Here is a 22163-nt window from a genome sequence, read left to right as displayed (position 1 = left end):
TGAGATGCTGAGACACAGGACTTAGTTCTGATTAATTTGGTTGTACAAACCAGAGACTTCCTCTGCTGAAGTAATTGAAATTACACTGGTGTAAAACAGATGGGAGCCCGGAATCACGTCTTCCCTGATCAAGGGTACTTTACTAAAAAATATGCAAAGTATTTCAGAAAAAATATGCTGCTATCCTAAAAGCAACAGAATGTACAGCTGCAGAATATTAATATTGTTTGACAGTATAAACACCTATTTTTTTAGCTTGAGTTAATATGAAAGGAGACTAAGCAGATGCTTCGTCCCTGCTCCAGCTGTCATGGTTTGCTCAGGGGAATCTGGAAATTAATGCCCCTATTTCAAGGAAATTCCCTGGCAGTGTAAAGCCAAACTTATGACATCCATTCTCCAGCCTCTTTGTGTAAATCTTTCCAACTTTGCTTGTAGGCTGAGACAATGAGCATTACATTTTCAGAGTATGTGGGTAAGAGCAGACAAGGTAGCAGTGTTTCAGGCACATGCTTCATAGCAGATTTGTCAATTCCCATACTGGGTGTGAAACATATACCTGATTTCTGTCTTGTAGTCCCCTACATCTAGGTGAGCATCTTCTGCCCATGTGGTGCCTCACACCCTCTCCTGGGCTGTGATTACTCATGGCAGCTATAGGTGCTCCATCTGATCTACTGACCTGACATACTTGATGCATGAGATACAGGAACAAGGCTGAGGTGTGCACTCCAGCTGCCAGCTCTCCACTATCAGGGACCTTGCACAGAGGAGCTTTCGCTGGCTGCAGTTTTGCATCTCTCCATTTTTATGACGTGCCATGAAACCATATCATGCGGTAGTTTGAGAAGTCTAAGTACTTATGTGCCAAACTCAGACTAAAATGGCTTTATTGAGACTAAGTGCTCCCGCTCCCTGCTGTTCTCTCTGGACCAAGCACATGGCAGCTAGAAGTCTTTTGAAGTTAGTGGGAGGCAGGAGAAATCTGTGGTTTGCAGCAAGTCAAACTTTTCAGCCATCCCCATCTTTTGCTCTGGGAAAAGCTTCTCTGAAGCTACCTATGGCTTCTCAGCCTACACAGCATTATGCAGCTTTCTGCAGCAAACTATTAGCAAATTCTGCCCCAGTTTTACTCAGCATAACTCTCTCACTTCACTTAGCCTAGGTCTGCTATAGCCCATAGGGCACTTTGTCACCCATAGCAGTCTTAATGGCTGTGTGACCTATTAATCTGCAGATCAAACTTGATCTGTAGGTGCTCTATTTTTTGCATGTGAAATCAGAGGAAATCCAAGAAGGTAGCTTAGAAGTGGACCATAGCATATGTTGCTCCTGAAAAAGGAAGTTTAGCCCTGCAGTCATAATCTATTGGGTTTTTTCCCCTGGTTCTGAGCGAAAGTGGCTCCAAGTCACCCTCCGGTCAAATTTCTTTTAACCTGACAGTTTGAAGGCAACCTGACAGTTTGAAGGCAATTCATTGTTACCTTCTCACAGCATACAACCCTGTGATAACAGCTAAGAGATGTAGAAAAACACTCTTTAGAAAGGGAATATTTTCATAAGAGACTTCTAAAAATAAGCACCATATAAGTCCAAAGAAAATTAATTAATTAATAATTTAAAAATAATTAATAATTAAAAATATTGCCTACCTTTAAACATATACAACACTGATGCCTACATACAAGCTAGTCATCTACCGTCTCTTTAGGGGGACTTTGAAAGAGAAGCCATCCCTCTAGAGATGGTCCCCTGGACCTATTTAGACCCATACCTTAAGTGGAGATGGATGTGCCTGTCCCTATCTGCTGACTATGAAGCTGGATAGTTGTTGAGTTCGTGACACTTACATTTCATTTGAAGCATCATCTATAGAGACTGCTGAAGCAGTGATACCAGTTTGAGAAGGGCATTGTCTGGGCTTTGGTAAATGATATTCACAGAAAAATTGAAAGAGGATGTTTTAGAAATGTGAACGTGACAGGCTTCCATACTGGTATGAGTAAATAAGGCAATTCTGCACAGACTTCCACAATAATGAGTCATCACAGAATTTGTTTGTTGAGGTGCCTGAACACCTGTTTGTCCCTATTTTAAAATTACTCCTTTGGAAAGAATTTAAACCATAAACAAAAAAACACAGTTTAAACATGTCCTATTAAGACTGCACATGTGAGGAGAGCTTGAGGGCTTTTACTTTCTTTCCTGAAGTAGTGGAAAAGTTTCAGCCCATTGTCATCCTGCTCAGAAGAAGAGCTGACAGCCAGCAGGTAGAAATGCCAGGCAGGATCTCCACTACAATTCAACGCTGCCATAGCAATGTCAGGCATTTTTCACAATTAACATCAGTGTGGATGCAGCTTGTGTTTCCTGGTTTTTAGTAGGAAGTAGCTTTAGTATATTCATTAAAATCCTATTGATTTTGAAACCATGTTAAAAGATGTGCATTGGTACACATTACTAGAAAATATCTACTATCACTCTGCTTTAAAGCTGTATATTAGGCAGCTTCTACTGACAACAGAAGGTCTGTTTCAACTGTGCTGAATACCCTTGTCTTTACTGGTGGGTAAGAGAGCTGAGTGCCTTCTGGAGTCACAGCAGTGTTTCAAAACCTGTTTACATTACATATTTAGGTGCTGTGTATGATCCTAATTTGCCGCATTGGTCAAACCTGTAACTCTCAGCTCAGTTAAACCCCATTCTCTCAGTAGTCTCACTAGTCAACGGTTCAATAGGGAGGCTTTTTATGTGATGGAATAGGAGACTTCTGCAAACACCTCAGTCTTGGCCAAGTTTCATATGAAAATTATGCTGCAAATTCATGTAAGTGAATGAACATCTGGACTTGTTTCTGAACCAAAATCCATAAACATTGTACCTTATAATGTGATTCACTAAATTGGAGTGTCCATATAATCTCAGACAGGATGTCAAGAATTGCCCCTGCAAATTCTGCTTATACTTTTGAAGAACCTGTGGAATCTTGAACAATTCATTTTCATCCCTCCATTTCAGTTCAACCCCACCTGCTACCTCTTTTTCCCCCAAAAGGCCAACCACAGTTCCCCATTGTTCCACTGCCTGGGTTCTTTCCTTATAAGTGTGAACCTTTAGTTATCTTAAGGACATCACCAACATTCAGACTTTCCGTAACAGCCCAAGGAGGAAAATGAAACAAAACTTCCGTACTCACCATTGTGCAACATGACGGCCTCAAGACAAAACGTTACCTTCCAAGTTTTACTTAATTATGAGAACATCTCCTGATATTAGGAAATGTAATTAGAAACTCTGCTTAATCACACCTTATCTTTATACTTTAAAAGTACTCTATTAACTCCTCTCTTTGGAGTAGATTTGAGCTCAATGACACACTTCATGGAAACAGAGAATTTAATGTGGTTTGGTTTCACTGGCCCAGTTCCTCTTGGAGGGGCTGGAAAAAGGTAGGGGAAGTAAAATACGCTGATGGTACACTCCTGGAGCCTTTCCTCTGCAATTAAGAAATAAGTGACCACACAGGAGGTATCACTAGAGTACTCACCCTGAAGCTGATGGTTCATCACCAGGTCCAGAATCTGGATGACACCTTGCTAAAGTCAAAGTTTTCAGCTGTGGGAAGTTGTTTCAGTTTCTCCAGACCATTTCTGAATGTTCAGCATGCAAGTTTGTTAAAATACAACTCAAAACCAAAGGATTTTTTTTTGGTTGGCACCATGTTGTAATCTGATCTCTGAGCACTACTTTTATGCGTGTATACTGTGTGTGTATGCTATAATTTTACATGTGTATAAGATGGGAGTATGTATATGTGTATGTGTGTATGTACATAAATATGCACATAAAATAATAGTGCCCACACCAAGTGAATCCAGAATACCCTTGAATTTAGACACTACAGAGTTGTGATATCTAAACCAGGTGCTTCCAGTATGTAGTCTGTATATGTCCTGATGATGAAAAATTCTGATTAGAGCCTATGGCTATATCAGTAATATAAATGTTGCACCAAAATAATATATTCAACTAATATTCTCTTGGCTGTGAAGACACACTAGGAGTGTCACTTAAAAAAGTCCTGATCAATTAAGAGGAAAGAACCTTCAGACCAAAAGTCTGCTGAAGATACAGTTTTGCTCTATGTGTGTATGTAGGGCTGTTATGAAGACGAGATTGACACCAGCTTTGGGGATGAGACACTGGACAATCTTATATTTCTGTGTTGCCAGAAATCACATTTAAAATGATGGTTCTTAGATGTGGTGCTGGTGCCACTCTCCAGCTTCATTCACAAGGTATACCATGATGAAAAACAATCCAGGCCTTACATGGGAGTTCTGACTAAGATTTTCTTCCTGGATTTACAAAATTATTTGACTTTTTAAAAAAAAAACCACCAAAGTTAAAGTAAAGAAATTTGCTGCCAGATACTAAATCATTGTAATGGTCTCTTGTGACTTCAAAAATACTATGATGAATCTCTGCATGAAAATTCTTTTTCTTTTAAACAATAATTAAGGGAGCATAATTCTGATATTTAGATGAAATATTGAGACTTGTGAACGTAGGCTATGTTTATGATGCAGTAATCACGATGTGTGTATTTATGGTTGGACTTGATGATCTTACAGGTCTTTTCCAACCTTAATGATTCTGTGATTCTGTGATTCTGTGACTTGCAGGTATGCAGACAATGATTGTGCATTTTCCTAGGCAGGAGGCAGTAATTTCTGTGGCTAATGAAATAGCCTGCGATTCGAGCAATTGGAGTGTATTCCTCCCAGCTTTACCGTGTAACTTCTGAAAGTTATGCCACTTTTCTTGGTCCCCATTTCTTCTTATACAGGGGTGGGGTGTTCTTTTGTTAATTTATTAATTACAGTCTATTACAAAGTATCCTGCATAGCTGTAATGTGGACTTTCTGAAGATGTTCCTAGGTTGTGGTATCCAGACTTGGATTATTGAAGTATCATAAAAGGCTCCTTTTTTTCAGAGTCACAACTGAGTTTCCTTTCTGTAGGTGTCAAACTTTCTCTTTTACTTTGCTGTCAATTAGGTGTGCATTGTACAGAAGAGAGACACCAAGAAAATGTATGCCATGAAATATATGAATAAACAGAAGTGCATTGAGAGAGATGAAGTTCGAAATGTTTTTCGGGAGCTACAGATAATGCAAGGCCTGGAGCATCCCTTCCTAGTCAATCTATGGTAAGCAAACCTTTAAAATTCTGTCAAGGATCTCTTGTTTTCTACTTTTTGGTGAATCAGTTCAGGCTACGGAAGGCTGGAAAGCTGAAAAGTAAGAAAAAATTTTTGGTGACCTCTTTTTTTAAGGTATTTTGGTTTTGCAGAGGGTTTTATTTTTCATGAATATTTTAAAGATGCCATTTTGCATTGGAATATTTAAACATCACATTCACCTTTTCATTTCTGGTTTGGTTTCTCTCCAGATTGTTACAGCAGTGTGTGGAAATGTATTGTTCTGTCCAGCTTCATCATTTCTTTTTGACAATACCGGGACTAAACATCTGTTATAAGGCTGTGGAATATCAAAACCAACTCTTCAGTTAAAATTTTTTTTAGTTGATTCAGAGAAAATTCAAAACTCAATTACTCTTAAAAAATGGCTGACATGGATCAACAGAAAAACGTCTTTTTGTCACCTGGAATTTCTCTTATCTTCGCAGTGTTAGCCACTGCATGCCTTGGTCACATATGAGTGTGAGAAAAAGTTGGTCAAGTAATGACTAGCTTCAACTACACCACCAACATAAAATATTTACTGGATTTTATGTAGTGATAGTAATAATGTGATGCAGACTTTTCCTCCCTTATCTAAAAATTACCTATATAATTTAAAAAAAAAAGGGGACATAAACCATTATGATATGAAAGAAGGGCGACGAAGCTGGTGAGGGGTCTGGAACACAAGTCTTATGAGGACCGGCTGAGGGAGCTGGGGTTGTTTAGCCTGGAGAAGAGGAGGCTGAGGGGAGACCTTATCGCTCTCTACAACTACCTGAAAGGGGGTTGCAGAGAGGTGGGTGTTGGTCTCTTCTCCCAAGTGACTAGTGACAGGACTAGAGGAAATGGCCTCAAGTTGCGCCAGGGGAGGTTCAGGCTGGATATTAGGAAAAAGTTCTTTACTGAGAGAGTAGTGAAACATTGGAATAGGCTGCCCAGGGAGGTGGTAGAGTCACCCTCCCTGGAGGTATTCAAGGAGCGTGTGGATGTGGCATTGTGGGATGTAGCTTGATGGACATGGTGCTGTGTGGTGTTGGGTGGGTTGGTTTTTGGTGTGTTGTGCCTTGTTGTTGTTGTGTGGTGGTTGGCTTGCGTGGGTTGTTTGGGGGTTTTTTTTTGTTTGTTTTTTGTTTTTTTTGTTTTGTTTTTTTTTTTTTTCAGGTTGGACTTGATGATCTTACAGGTCTTTTCCAACCGTAGTGATTCTGTGATTCTGTGATTCTGTGAAAATTGTTCCGTTCGTGAACAGCTTGATTGGCTGCAGATGGTCACAGTGCAAACAGACCTTCAGTTTTATGAGTTCTAGCTGTCTTACTAGAGGTCAATGCCTAACATACAGTCTGTTGCCCATCTTTTAACTCAATCTTGACCTCTACAGGTGAAAAATTTCTTGTTGCCAGCTTAGCATCTTTCATGAACTAAAAGCTAAACTATTTTCTGGCTTGAGTTAACACAGCTTTAGTGTAATTGCACCCACTTATATCAGCAATGGATATGATCCCAAAATTCATTCAAAGAGGACCTAATTGTATGTATCTGTCTCAAGTGTCTCTGTCTCAAGTCTGTCTCAAGTGCTCTCCACTTGACATGAATGATCATAGTTTAGCTAACCTAATATCCTGGTGGAGACTTAAAGAAAAATATACAAATATTGTGACTGTAATACAAAACTTTCCCAGTATATTTTCCAAGGTTCCAGCAATGTGTATTCTGGGGATTTCTTCACCAAAGATGTGGTATCTCTGTGCCTAAGAGCCTGTGGATTTTTCTTTCATGCATTTGTCTAATCTCTTTTGAACACACACAACTTTTGTTCTTTTACAAGGGGCAGCAAAGATTTCCACTGTGTAACTAGACACCGTGCAGAAACAATCACAGGTTAATGTGATCTACAAGATACTTCAGTAAACATAACAATGCCGAAGGACTAAAGATCAAATATTTATTGTGAAACAAGAAGTAGGCTAGATTCTAATTGCTGAATTATAATCAGCTAATAAACATTCCTTCTTGTTTTCTTTTTTCATGCCGATTAAACCTGAAATAAGCAATACCTTAAAAGGTGTTGGGTGTGGTGATGATTTTTATTTTAAATAATTAATTTAGTCTTCTCGTGCTTCTGAGATACTGTCACAAGGTCTCAAGACTCAAATGTTATACTATATGTGCATATGAGAAATGTAGAAAATGAAAGAGAAATGTAGTACTCTAGAATTAACAAAACATTTCAGGCAAAAAGGATGCTATTCAAGATGCTCCAGTGCACTAACAATGTTCTGTATTGAAGGTCTCTAGCAATGCTTATAGCTGACCCGTCTATCTAGGATGCTTATTAGGGAGAATGACAAGGTTTCTCTCTGAAGGGAAGGCACAGAGGGGGCTTGCCCACCCATCAGATCATGTAATAAATGACAGGTCACCTCCCATGGATGGGGCCTGAAATTTATCACTTGCATTAAAGCTTGTGACCCAGCTCAGCAGCCAACAGTCCTGTCTCCCTGTCACCAATGTTAGTTTTCAGGTCTATGGTATGAGACAGAAGAACATGGAATAGTCTGAAGGCTTACATCCAGATCTAAAATCAGCCCACATTCAGGGATAGTCCTGAGAAGATGTGCAATTTGCTTGTGCAACCATTCAGCCCCTGCTCTCTTAGCATCTCAGTGCTTCACAGCCTGAAATGCTCATGTAGACAACATACTTTGGTTTTCCTCAGTGCCAAAACATGAACGTGTGAAGGTACAGCTAAGCTAGGAGGTGAAACAGCATCCAGGAACATTCCTGGGTGCTGCCTGATGCAGCTGGACTGTCCCATGTGAGCCAGCCCCTTCCCAAACAGCTCCTGGTATAGTGCCAGAGTCACAGTGTCCCACCGATCAATGCGTGTGGCCAGCGCCATTTAGCAGCAAGGACTTCCTAGCCAAGGCACGAGCTGCTCCCTGCCAGCTGGCCTGAGTGCTTGGAAATGCTCCCCAGTATGTTTCATCTGCTATGATAACCAGAGTGGCTAAATAAGAGTAGGAGATCCTGCTCCAGGGACCTCCATCCTTTCTGTTACAGGTGGGCAACTGTGTAGTCAAACCCTGGATATATGAGACTCTACTGAGATTAAGGAACTTGGACATACACAATTAGAACTGTAGAAAATTTTCCAAAAATAATTTCATTGACACTTAGTATTTTCACCTGAAGTGTTCAACTCAAACATTACACATTCAAATGCCTAGTGATTCAAAGACCTGACTCCAGAGTGAGCTTCTGAACTACTGGAAAACTTATATTTCACCCTGGGCTAGCACAGCAAAGGGAAGTCTTGAACCCAAGCCTCCCCATAAATAATCTAGCCTACCTCAAATAATTCATTCTTTGTACGGGGCCCATAATATGTTTCTACAATTAGCCTTGCACAATCCTAAATGGATTTAAAATACCTTCTGATATATTTCTGGAGTATCTACACTTGCAGACTGCAATACCATGTTCCAGACCTCTGAATGCTCTATCTTAATTTTTGCCTGAATTTCAAGATGTTCTACACATTGTCTTCAAGTAATGACTTCTGTTATTGAACTGCAACAAGGGCAAAACACAAAAATCACAAGTGACCCATGAATAAGGGTCACATCTGTTCTATTAACACTAAGCCATAAGAAGCTCTTAAACATATTAATTATATTTCATTTATTTAATAATTGAAACTACATTTTATTTGTTTATTTACTACCATAAAAAAGGAACACTGCAAGTACAAAAAAAAATTCCTTAAACATATTTCATGTTTTCCCAACAATAATCTCTTAAAATAGCAGCATTTCCATTGATTGTTGGTGAATTAGCATCCTGTTTAATGTATTTTTTCTTGCAGTTTAGATGAAATAATAATTTGCATCAAATACATTTACACTGTAGCTATAACTTACATTAGATGATTAGCAGGAATCCATGAGATTTCCTCTTATGAGTCAATTCCTGGCATACTAATGGAAGGAAACAGTTGAAGCTGCATTTCTTCTATAGTAATTGCAGCTAGGATTGTGTTTCATTTTTCTGAATTAGACTTTTTTCCTGTTCGTTTTTTTAATTGCATAGTAAATGTACAAATGGGTTGTAACAGGAGCTACTAACTCTATCTTGTTTCACAAACTGGAATATTAATTTAACAAGGAATAGTTACGTCATGGTGTATGGGCAATAACACAGCTGCAGCTTGTGTAAATGTTGAGTTTCTTTTGACTAGGCTGTTTTGGACCAGTCTCTCTTTCTAGGCTCTATCACACTCTCTAAGGGTGCATATCAGTTTTCAGAAATCCTGCCTAAGGTAAGATTTTGGTGACTAAAAGTCAGAAACCCCATCAGCCTACTAAATTTAATTGGCATCTCCCTACTTAGTCAGGGTATCCAACTTTGATTTCCCAAGGATATTCGGAAGTAATTATTCTGAGGAGGTAAGCACCAATCTGCCATCTAGAGCTCTGCTGCAGCCCCCACATCAGCAGACAGCGACTGACACTCTGTTAACTAAAAAACCACTGATGCTCCTAGAGAAAGTCAGAAATTCAGTTATAGGTAGGACCCAGACTAAGACGAGTAGTGGTGCACAGCTTTTCCAAAACGGTTTAATTGTAGTGTGTGCCCATTTTACATTAGATTGTTATTGGATAAAAACTGAAAACAGACTTTGGATTAGGAACTTTAGTAAAGTATGTTTGCACAAAACACTTCGCGGGCTTGGGGCTAAACAGTCGTGTAGTCTGTGAAGAACTGGAGATCTGTCTGCCCATGCTAAAGGGAGCCTAGAGCTCATGTATCCTGCTGTCCAGACGAGGTGACTACTTGTCTACTACAGAAAATGTGATGACTGTGCCAAGAGATTTGTTGATGTAAATGTATCTATGTTATTTGTCCCTGCAATCTCAGTGAAAAATAATTAGCTGGCTGGACCAGTCTGGATGACACCCCAAAAGTCTTCAGAAAAATCTACATTTCTCCATTGATTTGAAAGGGAAATTAGGTACTTATTTTGGTTGCATTGTCCCTTCCCCTTGATTCCTTCCTCCCCTAATCCCCAGTTATATGAAGCAAGACTTAAGCTTAGATAGGTTGCCTATGTCTGATCTGCTGTTCTTTTGCCTGGAAACATGATGAAGAAATAGGGAATTTTATTTTCAAAATACTTGCATTTTCTTTTCAAAGTATCATTTTCCATAAGAAGAACTTCAGTGCCATCAAAATTTATTTTTTTGCTTTTGGATGAATTGAAATGAAATCTTATTTCTTTTAATTCAAAATGTCAAATCCCAAATCCATATTGAAGAGCATATTTGGAGAAAATTCTGCTCATGACAATCTTTTCATGAGTTTGTGGTACTGTCCCTGTCCAGAACAGCCAATTTTCAAAAGTTAATCATCTGGACCTTCAAAATAAAATTAATATAGTGGTAAATCTCCCAACAATTCCTTGAACCAAAGGGAATACTAACTACGAACATTAATCTTTCTTTGAGGAATTACATCATCAAAAAGAAAAGTTGGCAACTCAAGAAACAAACGTGAAGTCTGGAAAGCCCTTTAGTTATGCATGATAACTGCAAAAAGAAGTAATGAGATATGCATAAGCAATCTGTCATCAGTTAAATTCTCATGGAGAGAAAGAGAAGAGGAAAGAAGGTAAACCTTCTGTAGTGGGTAATTCTGCTGGCATACATCAGTAACCCCAGCATACACAAGAATACAGAACAGCTAATATAAAACAAGGGTAGCATCTCAACTCCAAAAGATGTATATTAAAAAGCTTTTTGAGGATCATGCATCTTAGAGCTTTATTAAATTTAACTTCACAATCTCAACTTATAAATCATATTATCTGAAGTATGAACTGTCTTTCATAACATCTGACAAAGAAAAGAATCATTCTTCCATAAATGCTCATAATAGCTTGGAGGATAACAGTGTTTTTCAGGAAGGGCTTGGGTTTGATTTATAACCTTCATTTTAGAAATGAAATTGAATAAATACTTAAAGATATGTGAGCCTTGTAGCCAGTTTTATCACCGTTAGAGGCGTTTCTGGTAATAGAGATTCCTTCTTAAAATGAAAAGCAGTCCTGTTTTTTATCAGACCTTTTGTCTTTTGTGTATTTCAACATAGATGAATGAGCTGTAGAAATGTCAGCTCCTAACGTGGTCCCACCTTGAGACTACAATGTGCCCTGCTAAGATCCAGCATTTTATCCATGTTTATCCTTCCCCAAATATCTGGGTGTCCCCTGGGCAAGATAAGTAGCGTTCCTGAAAGGATCCATATTTTAAATATCTTTCTCACAACATGCATTAGGACTGAGCCAAAAGCCAGGTTACTCCCTATGTACCAATGTGGCTAGACTTGTCATTACATGACTTGTCTTCAAACATGAGTAGATCCACTGGCTGCTCTGGAAGTTATACAGCTTACCACAAAAGACAGAAGTTTTTTGCAAAAAAAATCATGTATCAAAACGGTTTCTCTGCTGATGTGGAACAGAAAAATCTGAAAAACGTTTTGGACCATTCCTCAAAACTCTTGGAACATTGAAGCGATCTTATTTTTAATGCCTTGCTTAAAGTTGTTATACTCTTTTTAAATTGTCATAACAATTTCAAAGGCAGCAGAGAGAGAAGGGTGAAGATTTACTTTTGTCAGCTTATAGGTAATTTTCCTATAGACAGAACAATATGTTTGATATATTTAACAACCCATAAAGAAGTGTTAGCTGCATTCTCAGAGTGGCTCTATATTTTGATGTATTTTTCTTTCTACTCATCAGTCTCTGGAAACTGTATGTATTTCATAAGACAGATCTACAAAAGTACATTACTGCTATCAGATAGAGTAAAGCTAAATTTCAAATCCAGTGAAAAATGGAACAAGTGAGGAACACACATTGTAGCAAAAATGTTCATGTGTTTCTGAATTCACCTAATACCCCAATCTGTCTTCAAAAGAAAGGGGAGGTAAAAAAGAGGAAAAAGAATCCTGGAGAGAAGAAATTATTTTTTCAGTCTCAATGTTGGATGGGTTGTTTAATGTACATACATGCACACACTCGTAACTGGAAACTATCACTTCTCTGTGAAAGTATCCCTTCTAGAATAGGCTGGGAGAAACATCACCTTGGACTGCCCTGTAGCACGGCTCTGCTCCTCAGATTGGCATTAGAATTGTGCATAAACCTACAAAATCAGGGAAGTAAGAACACCTGGCCAGGTGTTTTACTGCTGGGTGGAGCTGAAAATAACCAATCAATGAGCATCAATTACCTATCAGAGGCACCAAGAGGAGGTGGTTCAGGTTGGTCTTAGGTGAGTTTGCTTAGTGGCTGCAGTGTTGTGTAACTTGCCTTGATATAGTAGACCTAATCTGGAGTGAAGATATTTTATAGGGGATGGAAAGTTTCTTTTCTGGTATCTAATATGATCAGCTTTCCAAGCTTCGAGAGACTCCATACTAAAGTCTGTGAGTAAAGTCCATGACCTAACAGAAAAATTACATGATTTTTTTGGAAGGGAGCAGGGGGGCTTGTGGTGATTCCTGTTGGGACACAGGTTGGGTGTTTGCAGCTAGCCTGACTGACCCTTCAGCAGTAAGGAGTCCTGAAAAGGAAAGTCAGGCTGTAATGATGTCTATCTTATTAGTATGTGGTGGATCCCCAAAAGGACATGAAACAACAGATCCTGAAAAACATTCAGTTTTCCTGGAGAGTAATGAAGGTGCTCTTAGCTCCCTTCGGTTATACCCAGCTGCTCTAAGCCTGGTTAATGGGAAGAAAGGTTATGATGTTGCCCTTTTTAGCTACGTCTATGCTAGTAATTTAAATCTGGGTATTCTTCCTGGACTCTTGAACCCAATCTTCCATACTGCTAAATGTTTTAGATCCACTCCTAGCCTAGCTGCAGGCTGGGGCATAAGCACTATCCCAGAGAAGCCCCAGGCACAGCTAGATTGCTCCCAGTAGGCAGCTTGCATGCCATCACCCTGTTTTCTGAGGCTGATGGTCTAATAGTCCAGGCACAGGTTTTTCTGTGGCATTTGGTCTTGGTGCTGGAGAACAGCCACTGACAAGTTTATTGATACAATATACGTTTCTTACTTCTTTTGTGAATTTAGCTGAGGTCACGAACCCCAGGCCATGTAATTCTGGGCCATTCTAGGTATCTGATGGGCTCTAAGATTCCTGTCCAGGCAAGACGAGGTTGTAAATCAAGGGAGAAAGATATATTTAAAGTCTCACACAGAGCTTGGATGGGTGAACTCTTTTTGCTATAGAGGAAGCAAAGTGTGTACTTTCCTCAAATAGGTAGATCAATTCATCACTGCATTAATGTAAATCTGGAAGAGGTGAAGATATAGAAGTTTTATACATAAGATTGAAAAAAAAAAAAAAGTCTGTTCTCCAGAGCCTTAGAAGAGATAATGATGGAGGAAAAAGGACAGGAAAAGGTGGTAAGGCAGCAGGAAGGGTAGGATAATTGGAAGAAGAGAATAGAGGAAAGATTTGTCTTGAGTTGTAAATATTCAGGATATTATTTCTGGCTGTGGAAATTACATTGGACTCAACACTGCCAGTTGGTAACCTCTGGATGCTTGTGCTAAATGAGTGTTAGCTGTAACAGCTTCACTGACTGATGAATGCATGATCCAAGAGTTACTTATTTTTGTGCTGATTTTAATTCCCTAAGATACTAATTGCTGGTATTGGAACACTGTCTTGAGCCTGCCTATATTGAATTTTGTTCTGGTGACGAACTGTTTCCTGTGAGAAATAGCTGTTACCTTGAAATAAGTATCTTTGGACTTAACGTTAATACGTTCCTCATAAAAGCAGGAGCTGACCTTTGGCATAGTTTAAGTTTTGATCTTTTTTGCATTGAAAACTGCTGCAATAGATGTTTCATTTCCTGTATGTCTTGTTGCATCCTGGGACCTTTCTTAGGAGCCTGTCTTCTGCATCATTCTTACTGAGACAGAGACTTTATTTGCTGACCCGTAATAAACTTTTCTCACACAAAGCTTTCACTGCAAGAGGAATCTTATTATAAACACTGATAAATATCAAACTGTTGGGAAAAATAATCCCTGTTGTTTTAAGAATGCTCCGTTTCAGTCAATTTCCTCTCATGAATTCACAATTATTGCCTCATTCTGCCTTCACAGGGGGATAGCTGCTATCTAAAGCAGACCTTCATGAGCTTGGGGTTAGCCTTGGCCACGTCTCAGGTCTGTGGTGCAGACAGTCACAATAATTCTCTGCACTTTTGTGGCAGGGATGAGTATTGTTCCTTTTTGGCCAGAAGAAGAGCTCCAGTGCTGTGGCAGGGGTATTGTCAGGAGAGCTTGCAGGGGAGCAGGGTTTCAGTGCTCTCAGCCTAATGAGGTGAGAAAGAAAAAAGAAAAGCTCTTAGACATTGCTTCCGACTCCTCAATTGCCAATTTAGGCAAGCAGTGCTTTTTCTTCCTTTTTTTCTTTTTTTTCATTCTCTGCTTTAAAGGTTACGAATGCCAAACATGATAGCTAGAGTGTGTAATTAAACTGATAACCAAGGTCCTGTAGGTAAAGTGGTTCTCATAATCAGTGACAGAGTAATGAGTTCATCATGCAAATCTACTGTTTTCAGGCAGGCATGAGCAATTCTTACCTATGCTATGGAAACTGGGGCTGCAATTAGCCTGTACTAAAAGGTCTGCTAAAGATAGACTATATAAGGTGCAGCTCAGCACCACATTAACAAAGCTCTACAACTGTGGGACAGCCATCAGACTGCAAAATTGTCTTGGATGTACTTGTAAAGTCATCCATAGACATCCAGAGAGTTAATGCAAAGTAGGTGATCATTACAGAATAAAAATAAGTGCTTAACACTTTCACTGCAAAACTTAGATACTGAACAGATCCTACAAATCTTCATCTAGTCCAAAAATGTTTACATTATTCTTGGAGACTATTGGTGGTGTAATATGGCTTGGAAGTTACGCCTAGTAGTTTACTTTAGAATATATTTGAGGTTTTAGCAGTGATATATTTAGTTCAAAACAGAGAGGAAACGCATAGATTAATTCCTTTTTATTTATAACAAATTCATGTAGAAGTCAGGGCACTAATATTAAAAACAACTAAAAAAACCCACCATGGAACAAACAAGGAATATCAAAATAGTGATAATTGAAGTACTATCTGTGTGCTTCAGGTAATATGTTAACTCCTCAAGTCAGATCTTTCCTTTTTACTTCTGCTAGAATGCCAAGACTATTTTCATGTTGCCAAATATTAGAAGTTGGGGACTCTTTTGGCCAAATGTCCAAAAGGACAGAACAGAAGACAAAAATCTAACTATATAGATATAAGAGGTGTAAATAACTAAGTAATAATAAAAATCTTGAGAGTATGGCAATTTAAATTTTGCATTGTAAGAATTGTATCAAACAGAGTGGATTTAAAATGGAAAATAGTGGGATTGAACCAAAGCAGGAAGTTCTGTAGGCATTATTGTTTTAATATTGCCTGCTTAGGGGACTCTTTGCCTTGGTTCATTAAAATCTATCAAAGCTTTTATTACTTTAAAAGTCGACTACAGATTTTTATGGCATAAGCGTGCATTTAATTCCATTTTATTGAACTAAAATGATATTTATTGTACTTGTAAAGTGCAGTGAGAAGCTGATACTAAGACTTCAGAAAATGATTAATGGTATCTTGTTTCTAAATTAACGATGGTTTTGCAGTGTAAAGTTCTCATTAGAAAAGACTAACTCTAATGTTTCATAAGTACACACCACATAAAGGAGGATTTAAGGTTCCTTTTCTACTGATGTACTTTTTACAAACTATGTCCTGACTGTGGAAAGGTCATGGGCTATGAAGAAGATGACTATTTAAATTCCTCTGCAAAACAGTTGTGGCCGGGAGGAAAATGACTTCTGCCTGTCAAATTCTCTCTAACTACCTAAATTAGAATTTATCCAGGATGCAGAAGGTAAATTCTTTCTTGCAAAAAGCCGAGCTGGTGGGATTGAGTCTTGACATCAAACCAATAAGCAAAATGGAACTAACAGAAGTAATTCTTCTTCTTGACCATAGCTCTCACAGGCTCACCAACAGATGGGTTGTGAGAAGGGTGGGAGAAAATAAGTATGCGAACAGAAGTGATAATGAGCCTGGTGAGGGATGTGAACTGTGGGATGAAAGGAGAAGGCAGTTTTCGCCTTCAGTGGGTACAAAATCTAACCTAATCAGCAAATGTAACCAATATGGGTGCATAAGTCAGATTCTTGGAGGTCTGAACTTCCTTTACTGATATTTGAAAATAAAGAAAACAGAAGAGGAAGTCAGGTTTTGTTTCTCAGGTCTCTCCAAAGAAGAGACATGAGCTATAGACCTCTGTGCATGCTGTTCTTTCTGTGGAATTTGAAAAATCTGTAACCATTTTTAAAAAATAACCAAAATATTTTGTTCACCTTGAACTAGAATACTTGAAAAACTCTCTTGAGCAAAATATCCCTTATTTGAAGATAATATTCAAAACCAAAATATTCCTTCATAGAGAAAATAATTTGGTAAATGATAAATGACCAAATGGTATGATAAAAATAGAACAGCATATTCTAAGCTATATACATTTAAAAGCAATTTTAGGAGTTAAACTTCATAAGGCAGTAGAAAAATGTAGAGATATAATTTACAAGTTAAGATATTAACATCCGAGAGGGATAAAATATGTTATGCTGGTCTCAAGTATTATCCTCAGTATTATTGTTCACCACTTCTTAGCAAATGGTGACATATGTAGTCTTGATAGTAAAAAGTACTTCATTCCTTAGAGAAGGGCAAACATTGCTTCTTACCAGTTAGTACAACCAGCCCTATATAAATGATGGGTAGTACAATTTTCGCTTCTTGAAACAGCATTACTGGATGATCCAGGGTTCATATGTGAACACCTGCATATTTTTGCTAGATCTGGGAAGCCTGGTATAGCAACATCTTCCATTTGTCTTCAGCCATGGTCTAGCTGCCTGCATTTAAGTAGTCTTTAGTGAAGTATGGACTTAGACAAGCTGCCTACAGTTGTCCTGTCACTACTCTAAAAGCCTTGTGGCATCTGGTGTCTAAGAAGGCTCCTATGAAATAATAAGGACAAAAATCTGATTCTGAGCCATATTTGGGATCACCAAATTACAGAATGATACCAATGAAGCACAGGGTTTTCTAGCATTTCTTCAAGTGGAAACAAGAATTGTAGCTGTACTGAAAAACTGGCATTAGTCGTTAGGATATTAAGATGTAGAAAGATGGATAAGGCAGGCTTTTAAAAAGGAGTGAAACATTGAAAATGGTGTTGTGAGCATCTAGAGCCACAGAGAGCAGCGTCTATTTGGGACTAGTTGTGAGGCAGCCGCCTCACGCACATGTGCTATTGAGAAATGAACAGCTTTTCTTCCACATCCCAAGTAAAAGGCTCTAAGATGAGAAATTTCCCAGAGAAGCTCTGTGACCAACAGCCACCTCAGCAGCCTGGGACAGCTGAACAGCACAATATGATTCACTCAGAGTAACACAGGAAAAAATAACTACTTTTCTGACTCTTTAACCCAGTTCAATGCTGAAGAAGAAACTGAACTTTTCTGTTGGCACTGTTCTGCCAGTGAGCTTGTATTTAATTTTCCTTTGAGCCCTTAAACAACTCCATACTGCATCTGTATCTGTTCCTAATCAATCATGTTAGGCCTTTTTCTGCTCACCAAGGTCTATCATTCACTTGTGACACACAAAGAAATGCTTGCTCATATGCAGTCTCCTGGGTTTCCTCTCCCATTCCTCTCAGTCCCAATCTTCTCTGGAGTTGTCTGGCTGGCAGTCCATTTTGTTGTATGAAGGCTGTTGATGTCTGGTGAACTCTTTAAAATGGTTTATTTTATTTCCTGAAATGTGGCTGGATAAACTAAGGAGTTTTTAATGCCTTTGTCTTTCTTTTTTCTTTCTTTCTTTTTTCTTCTTTCTGTAAATAATTCAAGTGTATCTTATGACCTTTTTAATAGTGCTTTGATACACCAGCTTCAGGATGCCCTGTCAATAAATACTGAGTTGTCTGTGGTTCCTTCTTTTGCTGTCTATTTAGTACAACTGATGCCACATGCACATTAACTGCATAATTAGTGGCAATGGCTGATACTCCAATTCAGCTGAAAAAGTATCTTTAGTGTTATCACAACCTTTGACATGCTTTAATGGCATCCTATATTCATTACTCTGTAACGGTTCTAATGAACAGTTTCATTTCACACTCTAGAAAGTAGTTTTTGTTTGCTTTTGTCTCTTTTACTCAGGAGACATCTGAAAACTTCTCATGTCACCAAGGCTCTTGTGCTCTCCTGAGTTTTCTGTGCTCTTCCCAGTGACAAGAGAAAAATGGTGCCCTTCAGACTGTTGTCCAGCCTCCGTTCAGGCAAGGAACCCTGGCTGAACAACATGTTCTGCAACCTCGCAGGCACGACCTGGTTTTAAGCCACAGGACTCAAGAAACTAAGGGTGCTGTCAGTAGCTTCAGAGTAATGGAGCTGTCAAACGCAATCGGGTTGGGGAGCAGCGCTGTGCACAGTGTTTTCCAGCCCTGTGCACAGAGGAGGAGTGCAGGAGTCACGGCCGAGGGTCCCAGCCAGGCCGGTGGGGCGCCAGCAGAAATAGATACGCTCCCCGCTTAAACACTTTTTTCCCCTGTTTAATCAGTCATGTGTGAAGCGATTCAGTTTAACCTTGGGAACATGCTTTGTTTTATTCATTCATAGCTCCCCGAAGTGCAGGATGTATATTTATAGTGAAATTTAATTAGAGTGTCCAACAAGCATCTCCTTCCTTGAGACATGGTGTTTCTTGTTGCAGTGGTAACGACAAAATCCTATAACTAGCCATTGATTAACCTGGGGAAAAAAGTATTACTTTTGATCTCCTGTCTTTCTTACCTGGAGAACTTGATTAAATAATAAAAAGAAAAGTCCCAATTAAGCTTACAGGACTTTCACCCACATTATCCTCTACCGTCTTCCACATTCTCCATGAATACTGAATTTTTAACCTGAAGCTGCAGCAGGAGCATAAAATCATTGTGTGTACCATCGCGCCTGTGGAGCCTTCTTCTAAGGACCAGCTTAGAAACGTAAGATGTGGTGGTTCCTACCTTTTCAAACACTGAGTCTGTAAGTAAACACAGATCTGTAAGTAAAGTACAGAGAGATCACAGTACACAGATGAGTGAAAGAAGGCAGGTGACAAAGTAGTGCTTAATGAGGAGTGATCCTTCTTTCTCAGGTATTTAACATCCTCTTCTCGCCCCCTTGATGCTTCCTCCCTCTACCAGTGCCCACACCCTGACATCTCCTCTGAAGACAACCTGACAGGCTCTCGCTTCTAACCCAGGTTGGTTCTTGCTCTTATGGAGAAACTGCTAGGCTGAAGGGACTAAATAAAAGGGCAGTCCAAAATGGTCTTTTCTCCTTTAAATCTGTCCTCCAAAATATGTGAGCCGGGGAGGAGGGAGGGAGTCTCTTCTGTCCATCTTATTCTTCTGACTACTTCTTTCTTTTTATATGTGTTTATATTTTTATAGGTATACAATTTTTTTTTGAGCAGCAATCCTTTAACTATGCATTTGAAAAGCATGTTGCGGGTGTTTCCATAATGTTACAAATAACTGCCCAATACTTCTGCTGTACAGAAGATGCATGGGACCTTAATTAGGTTCCATTGTTTCTTTGCCTTTAATTTAATGTAGGTTTCCATGACGGCAAAGAGAGACAAATCAGTCAAAGCCAATAGTTAAACCTGGCAATTTGCATTCTGGTCACTAGCCTTAAAAATGTTATGTACATTTAAATAATCAGATTGTCTGAGTGTTTGGTCACATGTTATACTGCTGTCTCTTCATTTACAGCAGTCTTCTGTAAAAATGTAAACTATTATGGGATGCTCATCTGCAGTTCTGACTCTGCTGTTTACAGAGAAGTCTATTCAAATCCAATACAGGTTTTTATCCTAACTAATGCAGTAATAGTAGTAATAAAAGCATGATGGGAGCTGTTATGCTGCAGCCTAACTGCATATTTATATGAAAGTTGTATATAGAGATGGCTGAAAATAGTTTTAACAGAGAATGGCGTCTTGACGAAAATCTAATTTTTCTCTTTCTTCTAAATGTCTGTCTTCTACTAGAAAAAATCAGAGTATCCAGAAACATCTTGGTTCTCTAATCTTGGCCTCGATTCTCCTGCAAATTGTAAACTGATGCATTTGCCCACTGTTTCATTCAAGAGGCAAGGACAAGAGGAGCTTAGGCACACCCAAGAATCATTTATATACATTTTTTTAGAGAAAGCTTGTTTCTTACTGTAAGAAGTGTTTAGAAAAAATCTTCTTGAAACATATGATTTATATTACTGTTCTTAATCATTAATGCTAGTCTGTAGCACAGGTATTTAAGATAGTTGTAAGCTTCCCCATGTAGAACTGTAAAGAGGGGAAATATGAAGTCATTGTAAATTTTCCTAAATGCTGGCAGAGGATGAATTTGGTTTGAATAGTTTCTTGCTGTCAAATGGATCTGATTTAGGTTTACAAAATATGGTAGTCTTCTCCAAAATGGTCAGCTGACTTTGTATGAACAGTGTCTCTCATTTTAAACTGCCATTTCTCTTCTGTGTGATGAAAAGCACTGACATATTTTGTTGAAACACACACATGCAGAATATGTCCTCCTATTTTCAGCTGTCTTTCTGGAGCATCAGGGTCTGTGAGTATATCTCCTAAAATACCTCCAAAAGTAATTAAACATGAGGTATTGCATCTGTGTCTCTTTGGCACAAGCCAGAGAAGTTGTTGCTTTTTCTAAGAGAAATTTGAAGCAGCAGAACCTTGAAAATACAAAAGTTGGGGTCAGACACCCGTGGGGCAGTTGTCACATTTTATGACAAGCTGGCAAAAGTGCCCAGTTCAACTTTTCAGCATGTTTAATTGGAAAACACTTAGTGCAGCTGGGGAGAGCTGGCTGAACAGTCTCTGACTTGGTAAGACACCATTCTTGGTGGTACGCTGAAGTTGATCAGATAGTGAAAGTTGTGTGCTCCACCCCCACCCAGCCTCACCCCGAGTCCTTCTAGAGGTAGTCTTATGGATGTCTTACAAACGCTCAAGCAAGTGACTGCAGTATATCTTACAGAGAGCAAGCCTAGATACATACCCGCCCTGCTCCTCCAAACTGGTAATGCGCTATGCATGAGAAATGGGATTTTGTACCTTATACCCCTTTCCGCATATAGGAGAGATCACGTTGCAAATGGTAGAAAACTCTGCACAACTTAAAAAACAAAACCGCTAAACAGCACAAGGATGTAATGTCTGGAGGGGGTTCGAGTGGTAGAAGGAGGACTTGCTTGTTTTCTTTGGGTTTTTTAAAGAAACCAAACACTGGAAACAACTGCAGTGGAAGAGAAGACAAGCTCATGTACAGGAGTCTTGAGACAAATGGTCTTGCTGAAACTTTTGAGATGTACGTTATAAACTTCCATTGAATACGTAATGGTGGACTGGAGTAAGTGGTTGCTTGCCTTTAAGGAAAAATACCAGGTAAAATTTGATTTATTTAAATTCTGCCTTTGACAATTAAAAGGTCCACTTTGTACAAGAAAGGTTTGCTTTGCCAGACCTGTTACTTATGTTAACATTTTAGGAAAGCAAAACATTGGCTGCTGAAGAAAACAAGGCACTTGTAAAGCCTGAGGATGGATGTATTGATGATGTAGCTATGTGAAAAAGAAAACTCTGAAAGTGGGTTTGATGTGTAAAGACGTGATGAGAGTAAAAAGAATCACAAATGAAAGCCCAAACTGAACCTCC

General features: G+C 38.9%; 1 protein-coding gene across 3 annotated transcripts in view; it reads left to right on the top strand.

Annotated features, from left to right (window-relative positions):
• Window positions 1–22163, top strand: part of STK32B (serine/threonine kinase 32B) — a 188421-nt gene that overhangs the window by 34237 nt on the left and 132021 nt on the right. For all 3 annotated transcript variants that reach the window (XM_059817922.1, XM_059817924.1, XM_059817923.1), the window contains exon 3: window positions 5061–5212. In XM_059817922.1, the coding sequence (XP_059673905.1) occupies window positions 5061–5212 (152 nt within the window). The remainder of the gene's footprint in view (window positions 1–5060; window positions 5213–22163) is intronic.

Source organism: Gavia stellata, chromosome 5, assembly GCF_030936135.1.
Source record: "Gavia stellata isolate bGavSte3 chromosome 5, bGavSte3.hap2, whole genome shotgun sequence".
Lineage (NCBI taxonomy): Eukaryota > Metazoa > Chordata > Aves > Gaviiformes > Gaviidae > Gavia > Gavia stellata.
Note: the sequence above shows the minus strand (reverse complement) of the source record. Positions and strands in the feature narration are given on the sequence as shown.